This window comes from Entamoeba invadens (assembly GCF_000330505.1).
Source record: "Entamoeba invadens IP1 unplaced genomic scaffold scaff_1105074725601, whole genome shotgun sequence".
NCBI classification, from domain to species: Eukaryota; Evosea; order Mastigamoebida; family Endamoebidae; genus Entamoeba; species Entamoeba invadens.
Window position 1 is genome coordinate 128,474 of NW_004191847.1, and position 27,925 is coordinate 156,398.

At 31.4% G+C, this 27,925-nt stretch overlaps 6 protein-coding genes across 6 annotated transcripts; 2 read left to right on the forward strand and 4 right to left on the reverse strand.

Moving 5' to 3' along the window:
• Positions 1-1,507: 1,507 nt before the first annotated feature.
• Positions 1,508-16,619, forward strand: EIN_327210 (hypothetical protein; the record flags this gene model as incomplete). Its single annotated transcript, XM_004185372.1, has 3 exons — positions 1,508-3,841; positions 3,877-7,686; positions 7,803-16,619. The coding sequence occupies 3 exons, from the start codon at positions 1,508-1,510 to the stop codon at positions 16,617-16,619; spliced, it is 14,961 nt and encodes a 4,986-aa protein (XP_004185420.1).
• A 425-nt stretch (positions 16,620-17,044) lies between these two features.
• EIN_327220 (hypothetical protein) lies at positions 17,045-17,630 on the reverse strand (the record flags this gene model as incomplete). Its single annotated transcript, XM_004185373.1, has 2 exons — positions 17,045-17,477; positions 17,551-17,630. The coding sequence occupies 2 exons, from the start codon at positions 17,628-17,630 to the stop codon at positions 17,045-17,047; spliced, it is 513 nt and encodes a 170-aa protein (XP_004185421.1).
• A 1,236-nt stretch (positions 17,631-18,866) lies between these two features.
• EIN_327230 (phosphoglycerate mutase, putative) lies at positions 18,867-19,496 on the reverse strand (the record flags this gene model as incomplete). The annotated part of the gene is made up of 1 exon (XM_004185374.1): positions 18,867-19,496. One exon carries the CDS (start codon positions 19,494-19,496, stop codon positions 18,867-18,869), a length of 630 nt encoding a protein of 209 aa, XP_004185422.1.
• Positions 19,497-24,258: 4,762 nt separating this feature from the next.
• Positions 24,259-24,780, forward strand: EIN_327240 (hypothetical protein; the record flags this gene model as incomplete). The annotated part of the gene is made up of 1 exon (XM_004185375.1): positions 24,259-24,780. The coding sequence occupies one exon, from the start codon at positions 24,259-24,261 to the stop codon at positions 24,778-24,780; it is 522 nt and encodes a 173-aa protein (XP_004185423.1).
• Positions 24,781-24,787: 7 nt separating this feature from the next.
• EIN_327250 (hypothetical protein) lies at positions 24,788-25,575 on the reverse strand (the record flags this gene model as incomplete). Its single annotated transcript, XM_004185376.1, has 2 exons — positions 24,788-24,934; positions 24,976-25,575. The coding sequence occupies 2 exons, from the start codon at positions 25,573-25,575 to the stop codon at positions 24,788-24,790; spliced, it is 747 nt and encodes a 248-aa protein (XP_004185424.1).
• Positions 25,576-25,930: 355 nt separating this feature from the next.
• Positions 25,931-27,594, reverse strand: EIN_327260 (hypothetical protein; the record flags this gene model as incomplete). Its single annotated transcript, XM_004185377.1, has 2 exons — positions 25,931-27,271; positions 27,313-27,594. The coding sequence occupies 2 exons, from the start codon at positions 27,592-27,594 to the stop codon at positions 25,931-25,933; spliced, it is 1,623 nt and encodes a 540-aa protein (XP_004185425.1).
• Between the last annotated feature and the right edge of the window lie 331 nt (positions 27,595-27,925).

Below are 27,925 nucleotides of genomic sequence, written 5' to 3' on the forward strand. Positions count from 1 at the left end.
AATATAGTTTAAATCATTAAACTATATATATAGTTTATATAATAGTATATTTATTTTTTGAATAAACACAATTTTGAAACACTGTTATAATAAACTAAAAGTACGTAAAAATCCGGGCCATTTTTGTTCTTTGATAGTTCATTTTGAATCAAACTTGAATCATTTTTTTATTTTTGAATAAAAAACACCAAAAAGGAAGAAAAAGAAATAAAAAGAAACTATAATAACCCGACTTTTTTATTTTTTCTGTGTTTTGGAAGTAAAAAACACAATAATTTGGGTAAAAGAAGAAAAAGGAAAATGGGTGCGGGTTTTTCTCCAGGTGTGGGTTTCTCGCCTCACTTTACTCATTTTTTGCATTATACAATTATTATATAGAATCTTATATAGCTAACTGGATTTAAAACAAAACAATTTCAGATGTTTTTGGTTGTAACCAATAAAACCGGTTTTGTTTTATTTTCTTGTTAATTATATTTGAAGGAAAAAGGTGGGTTTAATTAAAGTAATTTTGTGGCAACTCCAAATTACAATACTAATGTTATGATCCGGGGTGTATTCGGCCACAATTTTAAATTAAAGGTGATGTTTTTAACTGGAATTGTTGAGTCGAAATTTGATATTGAAATGTTGAAAACTTCAAAAACCTTTGAAAAAACGAAAAAAGTTATAAAGATAGAATAACGTTTCAACAAGATGATGCACAGCATCATACAGTTCGTTCAACCGTAAAATGGTTTCAGAAAGCGACATATTATTTAGAGTTAAGTTACTTTACTCATGACCTATTAACAGTTTGGATTATAGTCCAATTTGTTTATTCTTCACTAGTTTTTATTTTTCTTAAAAACAAAAAAAAACTTATTAAAAAGTTAGTTTTTATAAGTTTATATATATAAGTTTAGAAAATACGTGTGTTGATTTTATTAAATAAAAGAAGTATCTAAAAATATATAAAATAGAAATCCATTTTAACAGTTTTTATGCACAAGGCAAAGTTTTGTATGTTACGAGTCATAAAGTAACTTGTTTTTATTAATATTTATTGAATATATTACTAACCGTAATAATTCCAAATTTTAAAAACACAAAATGAATGGTTCAATTCACTCTATAATTATTTATAAACAAAATATACAGTTTATTTTTATTTTATGACCAAAAAATTATAACATTATATTTTATAATATGTTTCACTTTTTATAAAATCAAAAATTTCAAGTCACATTTTTAATTTTTGTTTAAAATAATAAACTTGTATAATAAAATAATAAAAAATAAACTATTATATTGAAAATATAATGTTTATAATAAAAATTTGAATGGAAATTAGAGTTTGTTCAATTGAATTTTACATACAAATGATTTTAATTCTATATTTTTAAAAATAAAAACAATAAACAACAAAAAACTTTTGTGTAAATGTATTTGATAATAAAACTTGAGACAACCACCAAAAAACACCACATTTAAAATAATAACTAGCAAACTCTAAATAATAATCACAATGAATAATTTTCTTTGGCTTTGTGCCGTTTGTACAATAGCACTGAAATGCACAATTGATACCACACAAGCGCCAAATTGTACGTGTTTGTGTAAAGACGAAGCTGGTGATGCTGTTGATCCAGTAGACGATAAATGCACTTTTACAAATATTTGCACCGACTTCAGCGATAAAAACTTAGAAATTTACACCGATGGAACTTCAATTGAGTTGACTTCTATAACAATTGAAACTGAAACAACTTCTGCTGATGAAATAACATCTGAAACTCAGAAAACATACACCCCTGTTCCAAAAATCAATAAACTTAAAATCAGTCAATTTTCTCCAAAGATTGATCCTTTAAAAGAATTGACAATAACAAACACTTTAAAAGATGGTGTTGATAGACTTGTTATCTTCGAAAACACTGAAATTGCAAGTACTTACAGTATTGTTTATATAAGTCTTGGAAGTGTATCACATATTGACTTTAAAAACTCATTTGGGTATATTAAAGATAATTACAAATACATTGTAACGTCTTTAAAAACAGACCTCTTTTTAATTGGTCCAAAAGGTCTAACTTTTTATAGTCTTCCAGAACCCATACCAAACGTTGTTATAACAGAGACATACGTCAGGTATTCAACCACTGCTGGCCCCGAAAAAACATGCACATTAAATGAAGAAGGTGGACTTGATGAATTTGAATGCGAAATGCTTGAAAGTTATTCGCAGATGATACTCAAAGTCAATCAACCAATTTTTGTGTCTTCACCCAAAACTGCTAAAAACTGGTTAGAAGTTGATTTTAATGCAGAAAATGTTCAAATTTCTGGAGATTCTGCGACCAACCCAGTGTCTGCTACAATTTTGAGAATTAAAGGAATTTTCCAAATAAGTGGTGGACTTACAAAATTTTCAGATTTTTATATGAAGACGTCGATATCGAACAAAATTACTTCAGAAGTTTTTGCGCCAGAAAACATCGATATCACCGACTCTGTGGTTTCACCAATGGTATTTTTCTTGAGTTCAACTAAAACAACTGCTAAATATTCAGGATCAAATTTGTATTCAAGAAAGATAAGCACCAATTTTTATAGTATCACAAACGAAGAACAAAATATTTACTGCACAATAAACGCAGACGGTAATGCATTTGAAGAACCGGATTGTATTGATGGTATTTTGGATGATGGAAATGAACTTACTTTAAAATATAATGGAGTCTCTGATACTCTTCCAATTATATCAAATCATTTAAAATTTGTTACATTTTTATTCGACTCAACCAAGAAGATAAAAACAATTCATAATTACGTTTTTACGACTTTAACAGTAACACATGAAAATATTTACTTAACAAACGTCACTATCAATGCAATCGAATTGAAAGACACTTTTGTATATGGCACTTTATACGAAAGTAGTATCTCAACTTTGAGTATAACAGGTTCTGGATACATAGTTCACGATGCCACTTCTTATACGTCGAAATTAAACAGAATCAGTGACACGCTTTATCGAGAAATGAGTGGAAATAATGAATTGAAACTAAAATGTGTTTTGAATTGCGATGATACAAAATGTTCTTTTGAACAACAAGATTGTGAGTCTCTTGCTGACTCAACTTATATGACACTTGTCGCTAAATCCGGTCTGGCCAACATCGACTCAATTCCAGGCGCCAATATCAAAACTTTTGCTGAGTGCGATTTTTCATTAGCTTTACCGCTCACTTTACAAACAGGTGTTGAATTAACTTGCAATAAATTGAATAATGGTGCTTCAAATCTCATTATTAAAAGTGGTTTTTTAAAAATCGTTAACATGTATACTTCAACATCTTTCAAACTTTCAGTGTTGTACAACCTTCCTTTGAATTATGTCATATCCCTCAAATTTGTGTGGGTCAAAAATGAACAAATCGAGACTGAGTATTGTGTGAAAGCCAATTCTGAATTTGCTCGTTGTTCGAGAACTGTTAATTCCGACCTATTGATGGACAGATGTGAATATCAAACATCTTATAATTTCATCGATTGTGATCAAACACAAGATTATCACGTTGACTTTGAAATGATCAAATTGTACCTTAAAGGCCCCACAACATCTGATGCTTTTCAAATGGGAAAAGTATTTAATGTAGAGTATTTATTCCTTGGTTCTGAAAGCTGTACATTTACAACAAGTTCAATAACTGTTACAACAACTTTAGATGTATCTACATGCACTTCACTTAACATCACTTTATTAAATAATGAAGCTCTTAACGTCATACCAAATACCAAGCTTTATGGGATACTTTCAACTTCAAATAAATTTTCTTTGAGCACAACAACAATTCCAGTTTCAATTTCACTCGTAACTACAAAAAAATAAAGGCGGATTCTTTGCCCACACTCAGTTCAACGGTTGAAACCATATCGATAAACAAAGGAAATACTGCTGTCCAATGGTGGTACACACAAGAAGCAAAATGTTCAATAACAGGAACAAACGTTGATTTTAATTTGAGAGATGTATGTTACTCTATATTGAATTTCACTTCAATCGATATCGAATTGACAACAACTGGTACTATTTTAGAAACATCCAGAACATTTAAAACTATTTCCAATTTAAATTCATTGAATAGAATTGATCAACCAAATCTCCAATTGTTGTCATTGAACATTGTTACAGCCGATAAAGAATTCACTTTGAAATCAGTTGAGACATTAACTCTTGGTGCAAAAACAACAATCAACATTCAAAATGTCGACTTACTTACTGTGAATAGTGATGGTTGTAAAGTTTCTATCGGCTCGTTAACCAAAAAAATTGTCTTTGGAAATGAAGGGATATTTTTTAATGGAATGATTACTACTGAGACTGTTGTGGAGACAGAAGTTGCGACTGTTTCATCACAATTCAAAAGATACGGAACAACATCACTTTTGTGTAGTTCAATTTCTGATAGTCAATTTACAGAGTTTGATTGTAATGATCAAACAAGAGTAGACTACACTTTCATGACTTTACAAGTTGGATTCAGTTCGAGTCAAATAGACCAGCAATTTAAGAAATGTATCATAAATGGTGACGGATATTCTGTATCAAATATTAAATGTACAACCACAGAAATAACTGCGAATACATTCACTCTTACCAATTGTCAACTTGGAACACTGGCTATAAACAAAGTTGATAATATCAATAGAAAGATGACTGGTTCAAAAATGAATATTACTGATTTAAGCGCACAAATACCTGATATACCAGTGTTTTATAGTGACATGTTAATAACAATTGGAGATTCGGCCCAGTATTTAACCGCTCAAAAAGTGACAGACACGCATTACAGATACTTCGGAACAAAAACAACAAATACAGCTTGTGTTTATAATAATACCGGATATAATATTGTTGATTGTAACACTGATGCTTCAATAGGACTGGATTTGACAATTAGTTCAAACAATTTTAGAAATATTGACCATATTTTTAAGTCTGCTTTTATAACAACAGATGTCACAGTTATCAATGCATTAAAAGCAACAAAATTTAGTCCGGTTTTCACCGAAAGTTTAACTATTAACGGCCTGCAAGTCACAACTTTGAAACTTCCAACTACATACAAGTCACTTGAAATATTATCAACGAATCTCGAGTCAACAATAACTGAAATTGAAAATGGAGCAGTTCCTCTATTTGTCGGAAAAGTTACAGTTAATTCACCCAACGTGCACAATTCTGTAATAAATGCACAATTTAACAGATATTACATTGAAACACTTGGACTTGATTGTAATTGTGAAGATGGGACAAGTGTGATCGAATGGGATTGTATAAACACTTACGATCTCAGTGTTAGAACGTTTAAATGCACCAAAGAAAATGAGTTCACTTTTGGCGAAACATTCTCTGATAAATTCAAAACTATTGAAGTGTCTTCTAATATTATTTTAAATAATATCAATTGTGACACTCTTAAAATAATGAGCCCAAGTTACACAATTAAAAGTGGTGTTGCTAAAACCATTTCAATTGGAATAAAACATCTTGACGGTACATTTACTGGATCATTCAATACGATCACTTCAACATCTGATACATTTAACTTGGACTTAATGCATTATCTTAAGAATCAAGAAAATGACAAACTCCCAACTCTAGAAATACCCACATCATCATTAACTGTTCATTTTGTGTTACTCTCAACAGACAAATTGAAATATAGAGTATCGACAGTTGATGCATTATACTGCACTTATACTTCAGAAGATACGACAACCCAAGAAGCACAATATTTAGAAGGTGATTGTTCAACACCAGTTGATACCCAGATTCTTAAAATCGATTCAACAAAACCAACAAAAACTACTTTATTCGCAAAAAGTGGAATGAGGACATTTGCATCATTGATGACTGCTCAATCAACACTTGAATTACCGACTGTTAGTTTGACGTCTTTGACTGGAAACGGACTTGATACAAAAATTCCGATGACATACACATTGGGACACGTTGAAACATTCACACCAATTAGTCAGTTAAGCTTTTCAATCAAATCCAATGTAAAAAGCATATCATTTTCTGAACAATCTCCAGATGCTTATATTGAAGGATCTGTAGAAACAGTTTCAACAACAAATTCTTTTGATTCAACACATTTATTTGTTTTGAAATCAACTGCACCTCCCAAATCCACATTATTTACAACTAAAATAGCAACAGATACATATCGTGTAAGTTCTAAAGCAGACACAAATGGTTCGAATAAAATCTGTACATTATCAACTGATACAACTAAATTTGACGAATTTGATTGTAATAAATACTCGGTTAATGGCGAAAACCAACTTAATTTGGTATCAACCAATGTGATAATAGATTTGACCGGGTTGCATTTACAAAACTTCGAAAGTGCAGAATTGCTTGGTGCGACTTCAATTACTGATTTGACAGTGTCGTTACATTTGAATACTGGAATGATTGATGTAACTTTCATAACATGTAACATCTCAACACTTCAAATAAAAGATGAAATTATAGCTCAGTACTTCTTCATAGATTCATTAGTTATCACTCACAATGCAACAAACAACCCTATTTTTGTTTTTGATGAAAAGTCATACACAAAGTTCACTCCACTTGCTTCAACTTCCAATTTGAAAACAACACAAATATCTACAGATACACCTTATTATCGTGTTAGAAAAACTGCTGTTGATCAAATATGTACCGCAGTTGATTCGACTGCTTTGTATTCTGAGTGGGATTGTAATAAATATGCTCAAACAAATCCAACAAATGCATTGATGAATTTAAAAATAAGTGGAAACCAAGTTCAAATAAGTTCAAAAATTTTACACTTCAAAGATATTACTTTTAATGGAGTTGAATCAGTGGAATACATTTTGACCATTTCCGATTCAACTAAATTGTGGATCGATTCGGTGTCTTTTGCATCTACAACGGCAAATGTTTATTATAATTTGGATATGAAAATTACAACCCTCACTATCGCTGAGACTATCGCATTTACTATATTTGGAGGGAATCTTGAACTCACTAATCCACCTTCAGGATCGTCAACATCAAATTTCATTGCATTGATTTCTAATGGAAAAACGTTAACTGGTAATTCCAATCTCAACACAATAAAAATTGGAAGCGAATCAACTTATCGATATTCGAGAATTTCTAAAGCAACAACACTTGATTGTACCTATATATCTGCAACTAATAAATTCAAAGAACTCGATTGTCTCATAACTACATCCGAAAGTTCTTTGTACAACTTTGTTTCATCCAATTTTAACCTCGTTTTTACAGACACAACAGTTGATTTTAATAACAACGCAATTGTGTTTTCCACGATGAAATATCCTACAGATTCTACGACTCATATGTTCGCTTTAACAACACAAAAAACATTAACATTTAATGTTTTAATTATTAAGGATCTTGTTAACATCAACAATTTTATAACAATCAACAATGAAATCGACTTCGATCAATCTTCAAATTATGACTTCACATCAAGATCTCTTTCATTAAACTTTATATCATCTGTTATTTTGAAAGTTAAAACATCTTCTTCGACTGATTACACAACAGACCCAGGAAGCAATTCCTATCCTTTGTTCACTGGAACACAAACAGGAATTAAACCCGAGTGGTTAAATAAGCAAGGGTGTTCCGATAAAGTGTATTATTTCAAAAAATCTAATGCGAATTGTATATGCACTTTAATTAAAATACTTTGAATACCGACCAAAGTTCATTCGAATCAACAACTGCTGAACAATGTGTCAATAAAGAGGCACAAGTGACTTACTCGTTAAAAGTTGTTCAATCAGTTTCAGAAGTAAAAGTCCTTCGAACTGTTACATATTCAGATCTTGCATTTGAATCGTCTCAAATCACATTTACAAATCCAACATTGGATACCCCAATTGAAATTACATTCAAACTTCTGACTATTGAAAAGCCAATTATTTTTGGTAATGGAGTTTCTGTACGCATAGAGGCATATACATTCACTGAAGGATCAAATGGATTTTTGCAACTTGATTCCACACAAGGTATCGTACTTCCAACAACAATACCATCGTATGCAATCATCATATCTGCAATGCAACTTACTTCACTTACTACAGCTGTAAAATGTCAAATTTCTGAAGATGTTACTCGGTATGTCATTAAGAATGGTATTACTAATGGCTGTGAATGTTGGAATCAATTAGCCGATTGTGCAGTTCCTCAATATTCGTTGAGTAAATATTACTTGAAAATATCTCAAAATGTCGATCTTACGTCAAGTTTTTCATCAATTCAAATCACTGGACTGACACCTCAAAGTTTAATATCAATATCATCAGTAACTTTACAAACGATAAAAACATTAGATATTTCAAGTGTTTCAAATTTGAGACAACTCAATATTAAAGGTGCAACACAAGTCGAAAGCTTTATTAATAAAGACATATACACCATATTTGAAAACAAACTTCCTAAACAAGTCGAATCACTTTCTACAGTTGATTATAAGTATGGATTTAATTCTCTTCTCTCACCAATATCATTAAGTACGATGAAAGCAATTGACTGTGGAAATCCATCTTCACATTTCTATAGAAATATGATTGGTGCCACTGATGCTACTTGTGAGTGTAAATATAGTACACCACTTGTCGATTGTCCATTCACTCCAATTAATTTCAACTTGAATTTGGATGTTCCAGATACTTCAACGAGTAAATTCACACTTTCTAATGTCTGGAAAAACGTCTTGTTATCACACACAACGGAGACAAACACTAAAGATGAAATCGTTTTGGCAGTCAGTGGAAACATTTTTATTGTTGGGAGTAATAACTTCAAATTATCATCGACTTTGACACAAAAACCAACAGCAACTGCAGAATTTAAAAGTGAAAACACTGCATATATTGAAACGACAGGTATTTTGTTATCTATTGCTGCAACAAGTCAAAATACGAATTACCCTTTATTTGTGAGTACTGATGATTATGGAAGTGGCAATTACCAAAAATGTAATAGTGTTTATCGACACTTTTCAACTGGAGTTACTAAGAATTGTGACTGTATTTACAGTGAAAGTGGATTATCATCAAAAGACTGTGTTTTCCAATCAACAAATTACAATTTGAAAACGACATTATCGACCATAACGTTGAATTACAATTGGTCGTCATTCGAAACACCAATAACATCTTCATTGTTTAATTTACACATGAACTCAAAGTACATTTCAACAATTAAAATTAAATGTCCGACTAATATTGATGGAATTGTCACACAAAAAGGAACAATTGTTACTGATGGTACAAATTACTTGACCATCTCTACAACAGGAACTGAATTCGATATACCAGTAGATCAATGCAATACTTACTGTGCTACTTATCAAGACAGTGTTACTACACATCCAAACACCGCAAGCTGTGGAACAAACAATCAAAGAGTTTCTAATAACAATCAGTGTTACTGCACAATAAATACAGCGGGAAATAGTTTCTCTGAGACAGACTGTAATCACGACGAATCTTTGGTTGGATATGATCTGAAGGTGAACAACGAAAATCAACAATTGCGGTTGACAAAAACACTGTCGTTTAACAAACTAACACTCACCCCACCAACACAAGTTATTTTCACTTCAACAAACTCGATTTCTTTTAAACTGATTGATGTCAACATTCCAATCACTTTTAATATGCAAGTCACTATAATTGAAATGCTGAATCAAATTAGAGCAAACACTATCAAATTCTTGAAAACAACTACAATTACAAGTGTTACTCCATTAACAAATGGATTCATATTATTTGATACCGATTCTTCAAATACTCTCACGATAAATGCAGTCTCGGACAGTGTTCAATCATGTTTAGACTTTGCATATTCAAATCACCAGAATATTAATAGTGGAAGTTTGAAACAAGTAAAATTGAATGGCAAAACAACTTTAAGAACATCGAGTTGTGTAGATAATAAAGCACTTGAGTGTTATTTCACAAAAGAAAATGAGAATTATGACGAACAGTTTTCGACATTGAATTGTCCGTGTGATGCCGTAATAGGATCTGAGACTACAACCGTTCCATGTGTATTACACGCTCAAAGTATTGTAGAAGGGAAAACGTTTAAAATGCAACACAACATTGAAGCTGAATTTAAAATTGAATCCAACATCATTTTCTCATCTACTTCTTCATTTACTATTAAAAATGTCACATTTACTGGTACAACTTTGAGTTTTAAAGATTCAAAGGATATTACAATCAAGAATTTCACTGTCACAAGAGCAGTTACAATTTCGGGTAATATTAACATAGAAAATCAATTTGGTAATGTCGCTGCTACACTTCAAAATAACAATAAAATCGTTACTTTACAACAATTTAATTTTGCATCAATTTATTCGTCGTCATCATATGAATATATTTTAACTGGAACTGCTTTGGGTTATTCACTCATTTGTAAAAGGTGTACTATTAGAGGAACTAATCAGAAAATAACTTCATTGACAATTGGAGATTCTAATTTGTACCAATTTGAAAAAGAATCAACAACAAACATTTCAAAAATTGTTTTCAATGCCAATGGAGATTTTGAGTTGTTACAAATCGATGGAAAAGTCAATTTTGACTCAACCGTGTTACAAGAAGATTTTAAATTTTCGTACCCAATCGTGATTTCAAAACTAAATAATAATACAAGTGTCACAACACAATCACAAGCAGTGAAAGTGCTTTGTAACAATATGGTTACAATTGCAAATGACTTTTCACATTCGCAATTTTGTGAATCGAATGATTATCAAGAAGACAATGAATTTGATGACATTAATAATTGTAATAAAAACTCATATTGTACACTCACAATAAAATCAAAGAACGAAACTAAGATATCTAAAAATTATAATGTTGTTACATGCAATGACGAGTGCACAATCACCTCGTTTGACTCCAAAGTGACTAAATTAAATATAAAAGGAACTGGTTCAAACATTATTACCATAAAAGTCTCTCCAACTTTCCAAGTAAGAGCACAGGATTGTATTCTCAATGTTGAAACTGATTTGAGACTTTCTGCAAAATCAGTTGCTATAACACGAACTACTGGAACAGTAACTTTAGTCGACTCAACTTTGAAAAAATTGGATGCTGTTAATGTTGTAATAACAGGAGAAGTGACAATTGAAGGTGAAGCATCTATTTCTAATAGTCTGACTCTTTCTTCAGGAAGTTTGACCTGCAAGTCTTTAACTGTAAAAATGATGATTGTTCCAAATAACAAATTTGGAGCATTGACAACTGGTACATTCACATTATCTTCTGGAGGAAGTATTAACGCTCCAAATTACTATAACTATTACTCAACCACATATACTGGTTGTTCTCCAAATGATGGAATTTTGACTGCCGGACGCACATATGATATTACCAACTTGAGATGCGTGACTTTGGTTGATAGACAAATTGACTTGAATTCTCTGAACGCATATCAAAGTCATGTCAACATGAAGTGCAATGAATTTACAATTCCAATACTAGTGAAATCTACAACTGTTAGTGTGTCAAAGCAAACGACAATTAATACTGGAGTGTTTGTATCAACAGCAACAAAATTCATTGGGAATTATATCCTTAAAAACTTTACTACAAACTCGGAAGTCATTTTTACAGATCATATCAACGTTGTATGTTCATCTCAAATCGTTACGACAGGGACAATTAAAATAATAGGAAATGGTGAAGTGCATAATTGTCCAATAGTAATCCAAGCATCAACAAATGATATATTAATTGATCAAGTCTCTTCTATCGAACTTAGTAACACTGGTGTATTCACTATGAGTTCGGGTATTCAATCGATGACTCTTATTATTTCAAAGGAAGAGTTTGATAGAACAATTACTCTTGACAAAGAAATCAAAACATTAACAATTTTGGATGAAACAACAAAACAAGCCGACCATGTACTCTTGGTTAATACGATATCAATAACAGGAGGAGCACTTGGAGATAAATATAAATTTGTGTGTAACAATAAAAAAGTCGTTTCAAATAATTCACAAAATTTCAGTTGTGACGATTTTTCATATTCAATAGAGTACCAAGACACCTCTGCAGCATACACTCCGACACAAGGGTGTCTCAATTCTTATGATATTAACTGTATTGCAAAAGTCACTGTATTACCTGGTTCAACACTCACTTCACTGAATTTAGTCGGAATTAACTCACAAACAGTCATTCTGTATTTAAAAGCGCCAAAAGTATTAAGAGTGAATTTGGATACCGACGTTCAAAATTTCACGATTGTAGGCAATGGTGAAACATATGGTGTTGTTTTACCGGCTCTTTTACCAAAATACACAACTGTTAACAACGCACTGTTAACAGTTGAAAACAGTGGAAGTCAAATTACAATAAAACACGTTGTGTATCTCAAAGCAGACGAAACATCAACAATTGAACTTAACAACTTGAAAGTGAATATCTGGGAATTAAAGTGTTCGAAAGTGACATTAAATGGTATAACAGGAGCCGTTTATTCTCCAATAACAGTTGATTCCATGAAAGTGACTAATACTCAATTGGAAGTGTATGATTCAATTGATATCAATACTTTAAATGTCGACAAAACAGCACAAGACGTTGCTGTGTTTACAGCCAAACAAAACATCGAAATGATTAATATTGAAGAAGGTATTCCATTGACTTCTTTAGACTGTAAATATATAGTCGATTATCAACTTGCTTCTGTTAAACCAATACTGTCTGATTATATTAAATTAAACAATTTCTCGTCATATGGACGCATATTCACAGGAGTGTGCTCATTCAAATTGGACAATTGTTCCATCCTTCCAACTACAAAATGTACAGTCGATGTGCACGAATCGGGAAATTACCAATTCATTTCATTGTGCCCCAACAGCTCCATTCCTATTGTTCTTTCTAAGGCAATATGTGAAGATTCAAAGGAAATTGCAATAAACGGAATATCAGATAAATCATATAACAAATTCATTCTTCCTGAAAACGCGGTGTTACAGTCTTCAGCGACATCTTCAATCGAAATCAAAACCCTTGATATGCAACAAACTGTCACTTTCTTGAGTCCATATATCATCAAAACGTTACAATCAAGTGTTGACACAACGGTAGTAATTAACTGTAAAGCAAACACGCAAATAGAAACGTTGGTACTATCAAAACCAGTGAATATAACCATTTCCCAAGGTTCTGCACTTACGCTTTCATCACAAAAAGTGACTTCATATGAAATAGCGAAATTGGAAATTGGTGGAAATGACTTAAGTGTCTATGGATTAACCGCAAATATAGTTGTTACAGATTTGGTCTTCGAAGCCACTTCTTCTGACAATTCCATTATTAAAGTCAATACACTTGATTTGTCGAAAATAAATACCATCGAATTCAAAAGTGGAGTCAGAACATCACATATTCCACTTATCAACACTGTTGAAAAAATGACAATTCCGACTCAGATGTTTACTGATACTTCTCTTGTTTGTGATGGTAAAACGTTGATATACAAATACGTAGATAATAAAGGAGAGTCAACGGCATTCCAATGCCCAGATAACGTCAAATGCATTATGCAGGACAACACACAATGTATACGATCTTTAACACAAACAGACTACATTCAGAAACATGTCATTGATATACCAAATACTTTCAATGGAAATTCAATTCAACTGGGTGATAACTCTCAAGTTACGAAGATCTATGATGTCGTAAATGTAAATAAACCAGACCTAAATATTCAAGTTGAAAAGGGTGGAATTTATGTGTTTAATATATATGCGAAAGGAATTCAAATATCATGTGCGGAGACGGGATCAACAACAGACTCGATTTGTCATATAATAATCAATAATTTGAACGTCGACTTTAATGAAGTGGTGCTATCTGGGAAGAACATGGAACTCAAAGAAGACATAACAATTGACAATTTGGTTGCTAATGTTGCAATCAGTGGAGATATCACTTTAAGTTCATTTGAAGTGACATCATTAACGATTCGAGTCAAAGATGGAGGTATCATGAGAGTGAAACAATATGCTTCTATGAAATCTTTAACACTTGAAAAGGGCTCGACTGTATATTCGTCAGACTCTTTTGACACAGATGAGGTGATTTACAATGGTGGACAAATTATAATTGATGCAGATAACACAGAAGCTGTTTTGAATGTGAACATCTTTAATATTGTAGCTGGAAGTATCGATATTCCAAGTAATGGGTGTTTGAATGTCATTAACAGAAAGAAACTAAAAGATTTAACACAAGAAGTTGTGATTCCCGAACTTGTTTGGAAAGGAAAAGTAGTTTTTGATAATCAAGGCGAGATGGTGACAAAAGACTGTGGATACTCAAAACTTGACATTTGTGCAAATAAAGACGTGGAAAATGAATGTGAAAATATAGAGTGTAGCCCAACTGACGGAGATACAAGACAAATATGTTTCTGTACATATGATCCTGCTATTAAACAAGACTGTTCTCTTGCTTGCCCGATAACTGAAAACACAGACTGTGTGTTCGAACCTTTACAAACATCAACGGCGTTGTTTAATAAAATTACAATTCCAACAACAAACACTTTGGTGATCAACAAGTTGTTCAAATTCTTTGTAATGAAAATGAGTCAAAACATAAATATAAGAGCAACGAAATCACTTAATATATACCAAATAACTGATGAAGGAGAAAATGGAGCAGGAACAATCGCAATTGACTCAAGTGCAGACATTACAATCGATTCAATTAGACTGACACAGTCAAGTTCCATTCTCACAATTAAAGCAAATGCATTGACTACACAAGAACTGTATGTCATCAATGGAGCAACTTTAAATATCAACTCGGAAGTCACTCTACCAACATCACAATCTGGGTTCGAATTTGATACCAATCTTACTAATGTTCCAAGTGTCACTCGACAAATTTACTTTGGAAAAGACGCGAAAATCAATCTACTGGAAAATGCATACTTTACCATTCAAGGCCCAACTACTAAAGACCAAATCACTAACAAGTTTGATGCAACATATAACAAAATGACACTTGATGAGTGTACTGTCACTCTTGACGCTGATTACATCGGAAAAGTCACAAAGAATTATCCAAATGTCGTGTTTAACTTTGAAGTGATTGGAGAAGTGATTATCAATAAGGCAACAGTGATGTATAAAGATAAAGCTCCAAGTGACAAAAATGTTACTCTTATATTGAACAATGATGTTTCACATATAACAACAACCGAATTTAGTACTAAGAATGTTATTGATGATCAGAACTACGCACTCATTGTTGGACAGTCAAATGCCGTCTTGGACAAAACTGCAATTCCGGAATTGTCATGCGATCTGACGTCAGAGTTCTCTGGGAAAGTCTCATCTGAAACGAAATGGAAGAGAAGTCAGTGTCCATGCAATGGAGAGACGTGTATAGTCAACACTGAATCAGTGGTCAACACAGTTAACTATGAAGTTACCAACATCACTTTTGCAAAGTATTACACGACAAACGGATTGTTGGAAGGAACATCTGCAAACATCAGTGAGTTGATTTCACTTGGTGGAACCACTGAAGTCAAAGTGACAAATTCGAATATAGAAATGGTAACAATGGAAAAGAGGGGAATTATCTCATTCACGAAACCGATGAAGGTCCCAATAATCAATGGATTAGAAGAGTCTGGAACAATTGATGTGAAGACGCACTCGTTGACAACAAAAAGTATCACAAATGTCGACTTGTCTATTTCGACTGGTTCAATTTTACTCGAAAAGGAAACAACAGGCAATTTTAATGGAAGAACAATCACAGTCGCTGCGAGTGGAAGACTCGACATCTATTCTTCAAAAATCATATTTGATGATAAGACCAATTTCAACGTAAAAGTCGAAGCTGGACAACCCGCTTTAATTTCAGTTGATGACGACGCAGTTGGTGACACACTATCTATCACAAATGCACACTACAAAGTCACGATACCAAGTGGGTCAAGTGGAAAGATCTTCACTGTTCTTCGTGTGTTGACTCCAATCAACATTGCAAACTTTGAGTTTACAGAAGATCCGACAACACCAGGTGGAAGTGTGAAAACGCAACTCAAAAGTGGAACGTTTGCATTCAAAGAAGCGTGCAATGGTGTTGTATTGACCGACTTGCCTAATGAACAGATCACGTGTCCAGAAGATCGAATGGCCCGTGTTGTGGAGAAGTTTGAGTTCCCAATGTACATGATAGCCGTCATTATTATCTTTGTGTTGGTACTTGCTGTCATTGTAGCACTTTTGATTGCTTATGTCGTCCACGTCTATATTGTTAGAAAAAGGAACATGAAAGTCTTTGAAGAAGGTGAAGAGATCGCTGTTGATGAAAATAAGCAGGATGAGGAAATTAAAAACGAAGATAACAAGCCAACGAACAATGAAGTAAAAAGGGAAAATGTTATAGCTCCAGTACCTTCTGAAGTTCCACTTGCAAATGATCAGAAGAAAACAAGTGTACTAGACAAGACGTCGGAATCTGGATCAGGAAGCAATTCTGGCTCAAATAAAGACTAAAAAATATCTTTTTGTTTATTGTTGATCTTTTTGTTTAATTTAAAGAAAAAAATAACATAGTTGATAAGTTTTTAAGTGTCATTGTGTGAACTAGAGAATGGCCATGTGTTTGAAATACAACTTTGCCCACAATTTGTTTACTTATAATTGAGATAACAATTTAATAACTTACTAATTAATAGTAAGGCTCTATTATTCTTAATAATGTTTTTCAACTTTAAATATATTCTGTTGTTGAATTAGTAAAAATTTGGTAATCAATTAAAAATTGATTGTTCAATTTCAAAATAAAAACTAAAGTAAATCAGTGTGTGACGTTAATTGACTACATTGTATAACTAATTGTTTTGGCTTGTTTCTTATAACAATTGAAAGTTAAAACAGAAATAAAACAACTCATTAAATACAAAGAAACAATATTTAAATTAGCAATAACAATATTTAGGAGTGACAGAGTCATACAAAGAAACTATATTTACCCTTTTATCAGGATAACTAAACTCTCCTTTTGGAAAAGCTGCTTTAAAAAAGACTTCATTAATACCCTCTCCAGTGTATGAAGAACAGAAAACAAGGGGATATCCGACTCGTTCAGCATATCTTATACCTTCTTCATCAGTAACCACTTTCTCAAGATCACACTTATTTGCAACAAGAACAATTGAGACATCACCGCCTCTTTCTTTTGTGGTCAAGTCGATCCAATAGTCCAAACTTTTGAAACTATTACGAGAAGTTACGTCGTAGACGATTATTGCACCTTTTGCGTCACGAAAGTACAATGAATCACATTCTCTGTATTTTTCTTCTCCATATGTATCAGTCAATTCTAAATTGATTGTATACTTTGGTGTTTTTCTGTGTGTTACTCATGATAATATTTTGATTTATTATTCGAATTATTAATAAATGTTTAATTTTTAATACAAACATCACTTGATATGGAAAATATACTCTTATAGAAGCATGTTCGTGATTATCAAAGTAGTGTAAATAAAATCTGATGAGCATACAAGTTTTTCCTAATAGTTAAAAGTTTGTTTAATGTAAAATTTAGTTATAAAAAAATACAAAGTAGTGATTTTATCATTTACCAAAAACCTGGTTTATATACACTCGAAGCATACCTACTTCATAATCCCCCAACATAACAACTTTAAACTTTCTGTCTGTGTATTCCATGAATATATTAACAAATAAAAGTTTTTGTATTTTTTGGTTAAAACAGGTTGTTGTTATGGGAATTATATTCTATGTTCTTAAAGGAACTTTGAAAATCGAATTACAAAATAAAAAAAATTAATGTAAATTTGGGTTTATCATTTAAAATAGTATTAATATATAACAAATATGTTACGATTTTTCCTTGTTAATCGAACTAATGTTTCTTGTAATCTCGCCATATTTAGCAATTTCAAAAGATGTTAGATAATAAAAATTTTAAATATTTAAAATTATATTATAATAAAAAACATAACAGGCAATTGAAATAACTAACTATAATATGACCACAAGAACTAAAAACATCTTTGCATTGGTTTGCTTTTTAGTTAATTCAACTTGAAAAAAATAATAGATATGGTAAACTGCGAATTTGGAGCAAAAATCGTATGTAATCAAATAAAGTATTTTAAAATGATATTATTATAGTTTAGTAAATCAAATACTTTTAATTAAGTTGTCTAAAATTGTATGTTTTGTGTTTTTATCATTCAAAAATGGAAAATTCTTGTTGTGTATTTGTTTGAATAACAAAAAAGTAATTTTTAATTTAAAGATGAAATAATATTTTTGTTATTTTTTTCATTTGAATTTAAAAATCATTTACATATTTTACTATTGTCTTGATAAATTAATATTATTATATCGAACAGTTATAAGAAATTTAATAGTTTGCCAGATTCATTTAGTTTATAAAAGAAAGTAATGGTAGAGGAGTATAAATACGAATGATTTATCAATAACCCACAATGTTTCAAATTAAAGATTGTACCATTTTTAAGAAATATTATAAGGGGATCTAGTATAACGGCAGTGCGGTCTTTCCTCATTACAAATGAAAGAAGAATGTTGGTTCAACTCCAACGATCCTCATTTTTTATTTCAAACAAAAAAAATTATAAAATTTTTAAAACTGAAATCGTTGCTAATATAAATTGGCAATAACGATAATACATTTTATTCCCATTTTGTGTCACTGGGATGTACCATACCATATATTAAAAAAAATCAATCAAAAATTGGAAATTATCCTGTTTTACTCCTGTCACCAAGACTTGTATGTGATGTTATGTTAAAGTTCTCTAATATTGGATACCCATATGGAAATTTAACACGTGAGACACCTGTGTTTCCAAGCTTGATATTGTGATATGCTTTTGGTTCCAATTTGAGCAGTCCTAAAATTGCGCATTTAATCCATGCGCCATGTGATACGACTACAATCCGTTTACCTTCATTTTCATGACAGATGTTGAGGAGGACCTCTGCGTTCTTTTCCTCCCAATATCTGATGCTTTTCCCAGTGTCACCAATTGGAAGACCATCTTCCCCACGACAGAACTTCTTATAATTTTCATCAGTCAAATCTTCAAAGCGTTTTCCTTCCCAATTTCCAAATGGAACTTCGCGAAATTTGTCATCGATGATGATTGGAAATTTGCCATTGGAAATTGCTTTGGCGGTGTCTAATGCACGTTGAAGAGGAGAGGTGTAAATCACATCAAAACTATTTGTTAATGATTCGGAAACTTCAACGGCTTGTAAACGGCCATTGGATGACAAAGGAATGTCTGTGCATCCTTGGATAAAGCCACTCAAGTTCCATTCTGTTTCTCCGTGGCGAACAAGTATGAGTTCCGTTAATGAATTCATCATTCAGTTTGTATGAAGTTCTGTTTTGTTTTGGAAATAAATATTATATTATTTTTTTAATAAATATATTAGTAAATATGGTTGAACAAAAGTTATAATGTAATTAACAATTAATAATTTGATAATAAACATTATATAATAATAAATTGTATTATTTTGATTGTACTTTTTTTTAGTAATTATTATAAACTATTAATTTCATATTAATAACAAATAAATTATTTTTTTATAATTATAAATATAATAACATAATAAATTAAAAATATAATACTTTATGAAAAAATATTTATAGTTTCTCTAGAAATATACTTTTTTAATTTATTTAATAAAATATTAAAACCAATAAAACAATAAAAAAATATAATAAACAAGCACTTTAAAACCCGATAAATAATTATCGGGTCAACAACAATAATTTTCGACCAAATATTAATTTATTATTTAATTAGTTATATTTATGGGATGCTCCTCCGTCGCATCCCTCCATTTTTTTTTCATAAAGTCAGTCTGGTAACGGGACTTACATAGACCACCACCACCTTAAACAAAAAAATATTTGCCGCGATTGTTTTTTGAAGGGAGTCCACTTTTCAGCCATTGTTTGTGCGTCCCCTGTCACCCACTTTCCTTGTCCGTACTGTGTGGACGCGGATGTGGTTCCCCCCCGCTTGCGGGGGGGTCAGGGGGGGATCCGCGCCAAGGGAGGACTTGGAAAGTGGGTGAAACGATGCACAAACAGACTGTATGAGTGCGTCTTCAGAGCCTTCTTTTCAATGCTCCGTCTCACTTGGTTTCCACTGACTCGAGGTGATTTTTGGCATTTCGTCTAAATATAGAATACGATTACTATTTTTAATAATATTTTAATTATAATTATAGTAAATAGGAAACTGGGAAAATATTATGTCTGTTCCCGAAATCAAGAAATGTGAAAAATTCACCTCAAGTTAGTGAAAACCAAGTGAGACGGAGCATTGAAAAGAAGGCTCTGAAGACGCACTCATACAGTCTGTTTGTGCATCGTTTCACCCACTTTCCAAGTCCTCCCTTGGCGCGGATCCCCCCCTGACCCCCCCGCAAGCGGGGGGGAACCACATCCGCGTCCACACAGTACGGACAGGGAAAGTGGGTGACATGGGGACGCGCAAACAGTGGCTGAAAAGTGGACTCACTTCAAAAAACAATCGCGGCAAATACTTTATTTTGATAAACGGATGGGAAAGGAAAGTGTCAAATATTTTTAAATAAATGGTCTTCTCTCTTTTTTCACTTTTACTTTTTATTATTTTAATATTTTATTATTAATTTATAATAATTATTACCACAGCTTTCAATAGTTTGTAATAACACGATATTTAGAAAATCTTTTAAATACGATTTAAATGTTATATTTTAATGTATAAAAACCGTGAAAAAAATGTAATCTTACAATATAAGAATCTCGAAATAATCAAACATAATTATTTTAAGCAGTCAGAAAAAATTAGAAAAAAAGACTGAATATTGAGAATCAAAAAATGTAAATATTGAAAAAAACTGTCCTAATATTCCCGAATTTAGCTCGATGTTTAAGCTGTTGTAAGCTCGATATTAGATTTTATGACCCCCTCATAAAATTTGAAAAGTTTTGATTAGACTGAAATTTTTTTGGTAATGTTAATTTGAGAAAAAACATCAATAACACTGAATTATATTTAATTTGCATAATTTACTACCAAGATTAGTTAAATTATATTAAATTATAATACTTACATTTCCAGTTTTTTATAATCATAACATGTTACATTCATTTCATGTTTGATTTATTTTAATATAATTATAAGTTAAAGTTATAAATAATTAATTTATCAATAACACTTTATATAATTAGTGTAATAAACCTTGTAATCTTAGAATGTTTTTTATTGTTTTTTACAATATTTCATATTAGTTTTTGAAGATTATTTATTATCATAAGAACTAAAGCAGTTTAAAAAATGAATTCAATTAAAACGCCGTTCAATATGTAAACTTCAATTTAAAGTCAATTTGTATGGTGTTAAACATAAATTAATTTGTTATTAATTTTTACTATTTTATATTCATTTCAAAAATAATATAATTAAATAATTAAAATAGTACTTTAGTATTTTTTGATTCTTCCTTGAGTTTTGTCTGTATGTATGTATGCTCAAACAGATACCTTTTTATTTTTGGATATTAAGTTATGTTTATGAATTATTCCTTAAAATTAGTAGTAAAATTAATTATATAAAAATTATAAATTTATAGTTTAGAGGTTTATTAGAATTGTTATAGTAAATTATGGTATATTATTATAGTAAATTATAGAATTTGTTAGCGGCTTGAAATAGAACAACTACCAATTATGAATTTATTAATTAAAAACAACTATAACCAGAAAAAAAATAAATTTTACATAAATAATATATAGAGGAAATAATATATAGAGGATAAACAGTGATATATTCCCATAATTTTAAAATAAATAAACACAACAAAACTCAAAGATATTATTAAATATTTAATGCGGTTATTTCAATCCTATACATTGTTTGTATGGAATTTTCCTTAACTTGCAAGAATTTGTTTTCAATAGAATCGTGTTGTTATTCAATACGATTTACTTAAAACGGATATTATAGTTTTTCGATTGTTTTTAATTTATATTATTAAATTAAGGGCATGACACTGGATTGGCGTTTTTAGTGAATTGGTGTATTAATAGAAAAAATAGACTGAAATATCGGGCACCAAAAAATTGAAAAAAATAAAATTTTAAAAAAATAAGAGATCGATTATGCCAAAAAGGCTCTTTATCCAAATAATACCCATTCTTTTTCATGGAGAAGATTGGTGATAAATTACCTAAACGTGTTTATTTGCCAAGACCGAAACATTTAAAAAATTCGTAAAAAATAGTATTGTTTTCACGTTTTTAAACACAAGTATGTTTTTTTATATCTTTCGAGATAATTTTTTGTTTTGTTTTTTTATTTTTTATAACGGTATCATATAAATGATCTTGTTAATGATACATTGTAATGATGAGTCATTTACACTCTGATCCACAATATGTATTCCGATATTCCAAGTATAGTTTTATGTTGGTAGTTGAATTAAAAGTATAGTAAAACAAAAAATGGAGAATTTGAAATAAATTTGGGTTATTTTTTTCAAAATTTTGGGAGATCATCCTAAAAAGTTGCGGTGGATGGATCGATTTAGGTGGATAAGTTACAACAGCCACAATTAATTCTATCACTTCAGGATTATTGGTTAATGGGATTTTTGACGTTTTCAACAAAAACTAAAAAAGATATCGGTATAATAAGTAAATAACACCGACTTTAATTATATATGTATATTATATATATAAATATATAATTATATATACAGATACCTGAAAAACCGACCGGCACAGAAAAAACGACCGGCAAACTATAAAAATGGTTTCTAAAAACTATTTAATAGTTTTTTTAATACAAAATTTGAAAAAACAGGACAAAAAACTAAAAACTATAATATACTATAAATTTATGGTTTGCCGGTCGTTTTTTCTGTGCCGGACTATTTTTCGGGTATCTGTATATATATACTTTAATTATATATATAGTTAAGTTTTACAAAAAGAAATTAACTTTGTTTTTAACAAAAAAATATGGATGATTAACCCATCCACAGAAATCGATCCATCCACCTCAACTTTTTAGGATGATCTCCCAAAATTTTGAAAAAAATAACCCAAATTTATTTCAAATTCTCCATTTTTTGTTTTACTATACTTTTAATTCAACTACCAACATAAAACTATACTTGGAATATCGGAATACATATTGTGGATCAGAGTGTAAATGACTCATCATTACAATGTATCATTAACAAGATCATTTATATGATACCGTTATAAAAAACAATTTAAAAAAAAACAGTTTTGTTTTGATATTTTTGGTGTGTTATTTAACGAGTTGTTTTTTTAATAACGAGCAAATATTAACTAACAAATTTTATTTGAATCAATGTATTTAATTAAGTAAAAAATTAACGATATTGTTGATAAAATAGCGTGTAAATTAAAAAAATGTTAAATTAAAATAATAATGTTAATAAAAGTGTTATTTTTAACAAATCAAATGATAAAAAATGTTGTTGTTATGCGGTAGATTACACCATTTGGTGATATTATTTTTTTTAATTTTTTATTATTTGCAAATAAATGCTTTTGTTTTAATGACAAAATTGACTTTATTTTACTAAAAAATATTTGTATTCAGAAAAAAAGAATTTATCCACTGGATGAGCGTCTATCCAGTGGATAGAAGTCCATAACTAGTACACCCTAAATAAAAAAACACCCAAAAAATATCTTAAAATAATTTATCAACCAACATATTCCCATAATATAAAATAAAATAAACACAACAAAACTCAAAGATATTATTAAATATTTAATGCGGTTATTTCAATCCTATACATTGTTTGTATGGAATTTTCCTTAACTTGCAAGAATTTGTTTTCAATACAGTCGTGTTGTTATTCAATACGATTTATCTAAAACGGATATTATAATTATAGTTTTTCTATTGTTTTTAATTTATATAATTATTACAATAATAATATAACTAGTTTATTTTTAACAATCAATTAGTATATGATACTAGTTTAATTATAATAACATATATTAAGTTTTCAAAGTAACAAAGAACTCATATTTAAACTATTTCACAAATAAAGACTTTTCTAAAACTCTGAACTTCAAATTGCAATGGTCAAATTTATTATTCACCATAACGTAGAGGGCACCACAATTTACTTTTCTCAGTTTTATCAAACGAACATCCAGTCCCGCAAGTTAGAAGCGTTAATGGAAATCATCACTGCTCACTTAAAAACCGACCAAGAACGAGAGGGTCCTTCTCCTTCTGACATTCTTCGGTTTTCAACGTACACGATAGAGAGTCAAGAGTATTCCGTCTCGTCTCTTAAACCACTTCAAGAGGAGTTTGAAGGTGTTCAAATATTGTATTGTGAAGTGGGTGGCATAGTAATAACACTTGGTCTTCATGAAAATGACAGTGTCTTTGTAGCTCAGAACTTTGTGACGAATTGGGTGTCTGCACTCAAGAAGTTGTACAAAACTAACCTCCTCAATAACATCTACGACAAAACTGACGAACTTCTTGCATACCTCGACAAACTACTTCCTCTTGGAAATCTGTTACTCATCAACCAATCGTACATCGAGTACTTAAAAACAGAAGCGACAAACTTAACACGGGCAATGTAATCATCAATTATGAATTTTTAAGTTTCTCCTTGTTTTCTTGTTGTTTCAATTGGAGCGTCTTTTTCCCAACATTACTCCACACGTAGAAGATCAACGGAACGTGGAAGGCATAGTAAAACACACTCAAGTCAATCGCCAACACGTCTTTAAACATCTTTGAATGAATATATTGTATTAGTAAGAAGTGAAACAAACGATGAAGAACTGTAACAAAATATAACACAGTGAAACATATCGGAAAGTCTTTGAATGTGAAGGTGGGTTAAAGAGAGAAAACACCGCTATGACGACGTAAGGAAGTAATAAGACCGCGTTTGTGTCGAAGAAAGAATAAGCCATTTGGTACAAGTTGTTGAGTATCAAACACGCGATATATCCAAAAATGTTCAATTTCACATTGAAAAAGAAGAACGCGAGAAGGAAAAGTCCAGACATGAAGACCACTCCCAATTGGACAAGATCAAGCAATGGAAGGGGCAACACAAAAAGTCGTGTTAAGGACTGACAGAAGAACATTGCAGACAAACAGAGGAGTGATGGGATAATTCGCCATCTCTTAAACGAGATAAACACAAGTGTAAAAGTGAATACTGCAACAAAGAAACAGACTAGAGCGGGCCACAAGTTTAATTGAAGTCTCATAAAGTCCATATAACTCTCCGGCGGATTTTTCTTCATTTCTTTGAGAAAATTGAAAATCCGCAGTAACTTTGTTTCTACGTGGTCTCCGCTTTGTGGTTCAAAGAATGCGAGTGAGATGATATCATTCAATTGTTCTGGAGTCTTTGTATTCATCACTTACTATGTGACTTTCTATTTGATAGTTTATTATAGTTATTTTATAGTTGTTTTTATAGTTAAATAATAGTTATTTTAGTAATTATTAAAAATTGTATTATAGTTCAATCATAGTTCTATTATAGTTCTATTATAATTAGTTTATAATTATTATAAATTGATTTTTATTATTATAAAATTGTTTTATAGTTATATTATAGTTATATTTTTGTTATATTATAGTTATATTATAATTATTATATAACTCTATTATGGTTATTTTATAGTTAATTGTTACATAGAATTAAAAACCAATAAAAATAGCAATATTATAAACAAGAAGTCCTTTTCTTGGCTACTGAAAAAAAGACTTTTACAAAGCAAAGCCATTTTCTGACGTCACTTTCTTCTTACCAGTTAAAGACTTTGGTCGTTGTACCCATAGACCTAACCCATCTCCCATGTGTCGCGGTGAGTTGTCGAAGTGATTTGTCGTTCGAGGGAGAGTTTGTTGGCCATGTCTCTTGTCGTCCTCTTTCTTCTCGACTTTTTCCGTTCTGATGACAGAGACGTGCAAAGACCCCGACTGACTCATTGCGCCTGTTTTAGTCGAATTGCTTCTCATCGAACGAGCGAAGAACCCTGATGATTCACTTGCTTCTTGACAAATAAGATTAGGATCAATTGACTCTGAACGGGCTGGTTCGATTTGTATGATTTCAAGAAGTGGTGTTTTTCTTAACGAGCAGAGTCTTGACTGGGTTTGAGTTTCCATCTTCAATAAAGTCGTTGAGTTTGCCTCTTTCTTAAAAACAGAGCCCGGCTTGTCACTTTCGAGTTTTTGGCCAAGAGAAAGGACTCTCACCTTTTGTTCTTCTTTTGGAGCACTTTGGCTGTTATTCAGTAACATTTCATTGTACGGGGGAACAATATTATAAGTCTGAAAATTGGTGATGTCGGTCACGTCACACACTTTCAATAGACAGACTGTCGCATGGTCCATTTTCCCATGAAACGGGGTCGGCGCTGAAGTCAATTTTTTGCCTGTTTCTCTGATATATTTCCTCGAAGGTTCCGTGAGGTCGGCGACGTGTTGTGAGAGTGTTATAACTATTTGGTTCAAGTCGTTCTTGTTCTCCGGAAGTTCGATTTTCGACGTGAAGAGTTTGTCTGCTTCTCTTTCTTTGCTTTTGTACTTGACTGCCCCAGTAAATTGGGGGTCGAAGTTATCATGAAATCCGTCCGTCATAATAATTAGCATATCGTTCGGTTCTACAGTGATGTTTTTTAATTCAGCCTTCTTCAAATTTGGATGAAACGAGATCGATGGGCCAATGGCTCCATATGAGTTCTTCATGTTCTCAAACGACTTGTGAAACCTTCCACTGAGGGGCAAAGTGTGATGTGTTCGTGGTGAATATAAAAAGGTCCGACAGTCTCCTATACTAATTAATAACTCGTGGTAATGTCCCGTTTGTGTTTTTGCTACAACAGATAGAGTGATTGTAGTCAGTCCTAAATCAAAGAGTAACACCCCTTTTCTAAATATCGAGATGTGCGCTTGCTCACAACAGTCAACTAACAATTGAGCAATGTCTTGTAAGGTGTTACATGTCGCAACGTTGCTCGTAAAGTGTTCTAAAGCATTTTCGTTCGCGTCCAGAGCAGCTAGATAAGCCGCGTGTGACCACCCACACCCGTCACACATGACACACTATGTATTAATCTCTATCTTAAACAAATAAAGTATCAAACGCAGGAACCATGCTTGAAGATTCTGACAGCAACTTTATCACAATTGGGGTCGCCTTGTTTTACACCATTTAAAAAGCCGTACGCATTAAACGAAGTCAAAGAAAACAAATTTTCTTTGCCAACAACTCGACAGATGTCCTTCGAAGCTCTAAAGTTGGTTGTATGTATAAAGTCGCCAAATGGAATAATTTTACTTTGTTTAATTCGCTTTACTTTTGACGAGAAAGCCGCTGTGAATGTTTTGTGGATAGCCGCGATATCCAAGAGAGTAGTGGTGCTCATGTCCGGTAGGCTTATTATAAATTGTTTACTAAATAAGTTCAAAAAATTAATTAAAACCAAAAGGGTGATTAGAGTGATAAAAATAAAGGTTTCTTGTGTTTTCTTCTTACAAAAATACTTTGCTTCATGGTTTCGCAATAGTTTTTTATTTTAAATGAATTCAAATGATCTATTTCAGACAAACCAAACACATTTTTTAGACTTCTTTTAATTTAAATTACACTCTGCTTTTGTTTGTCGTTTTTTTTAATATTAAATTGGGCATAACAACACTAGCATCACCTTTTTAACAACCAAACAAAATAGTTTCATTTCAATTAGTAGAATTAAT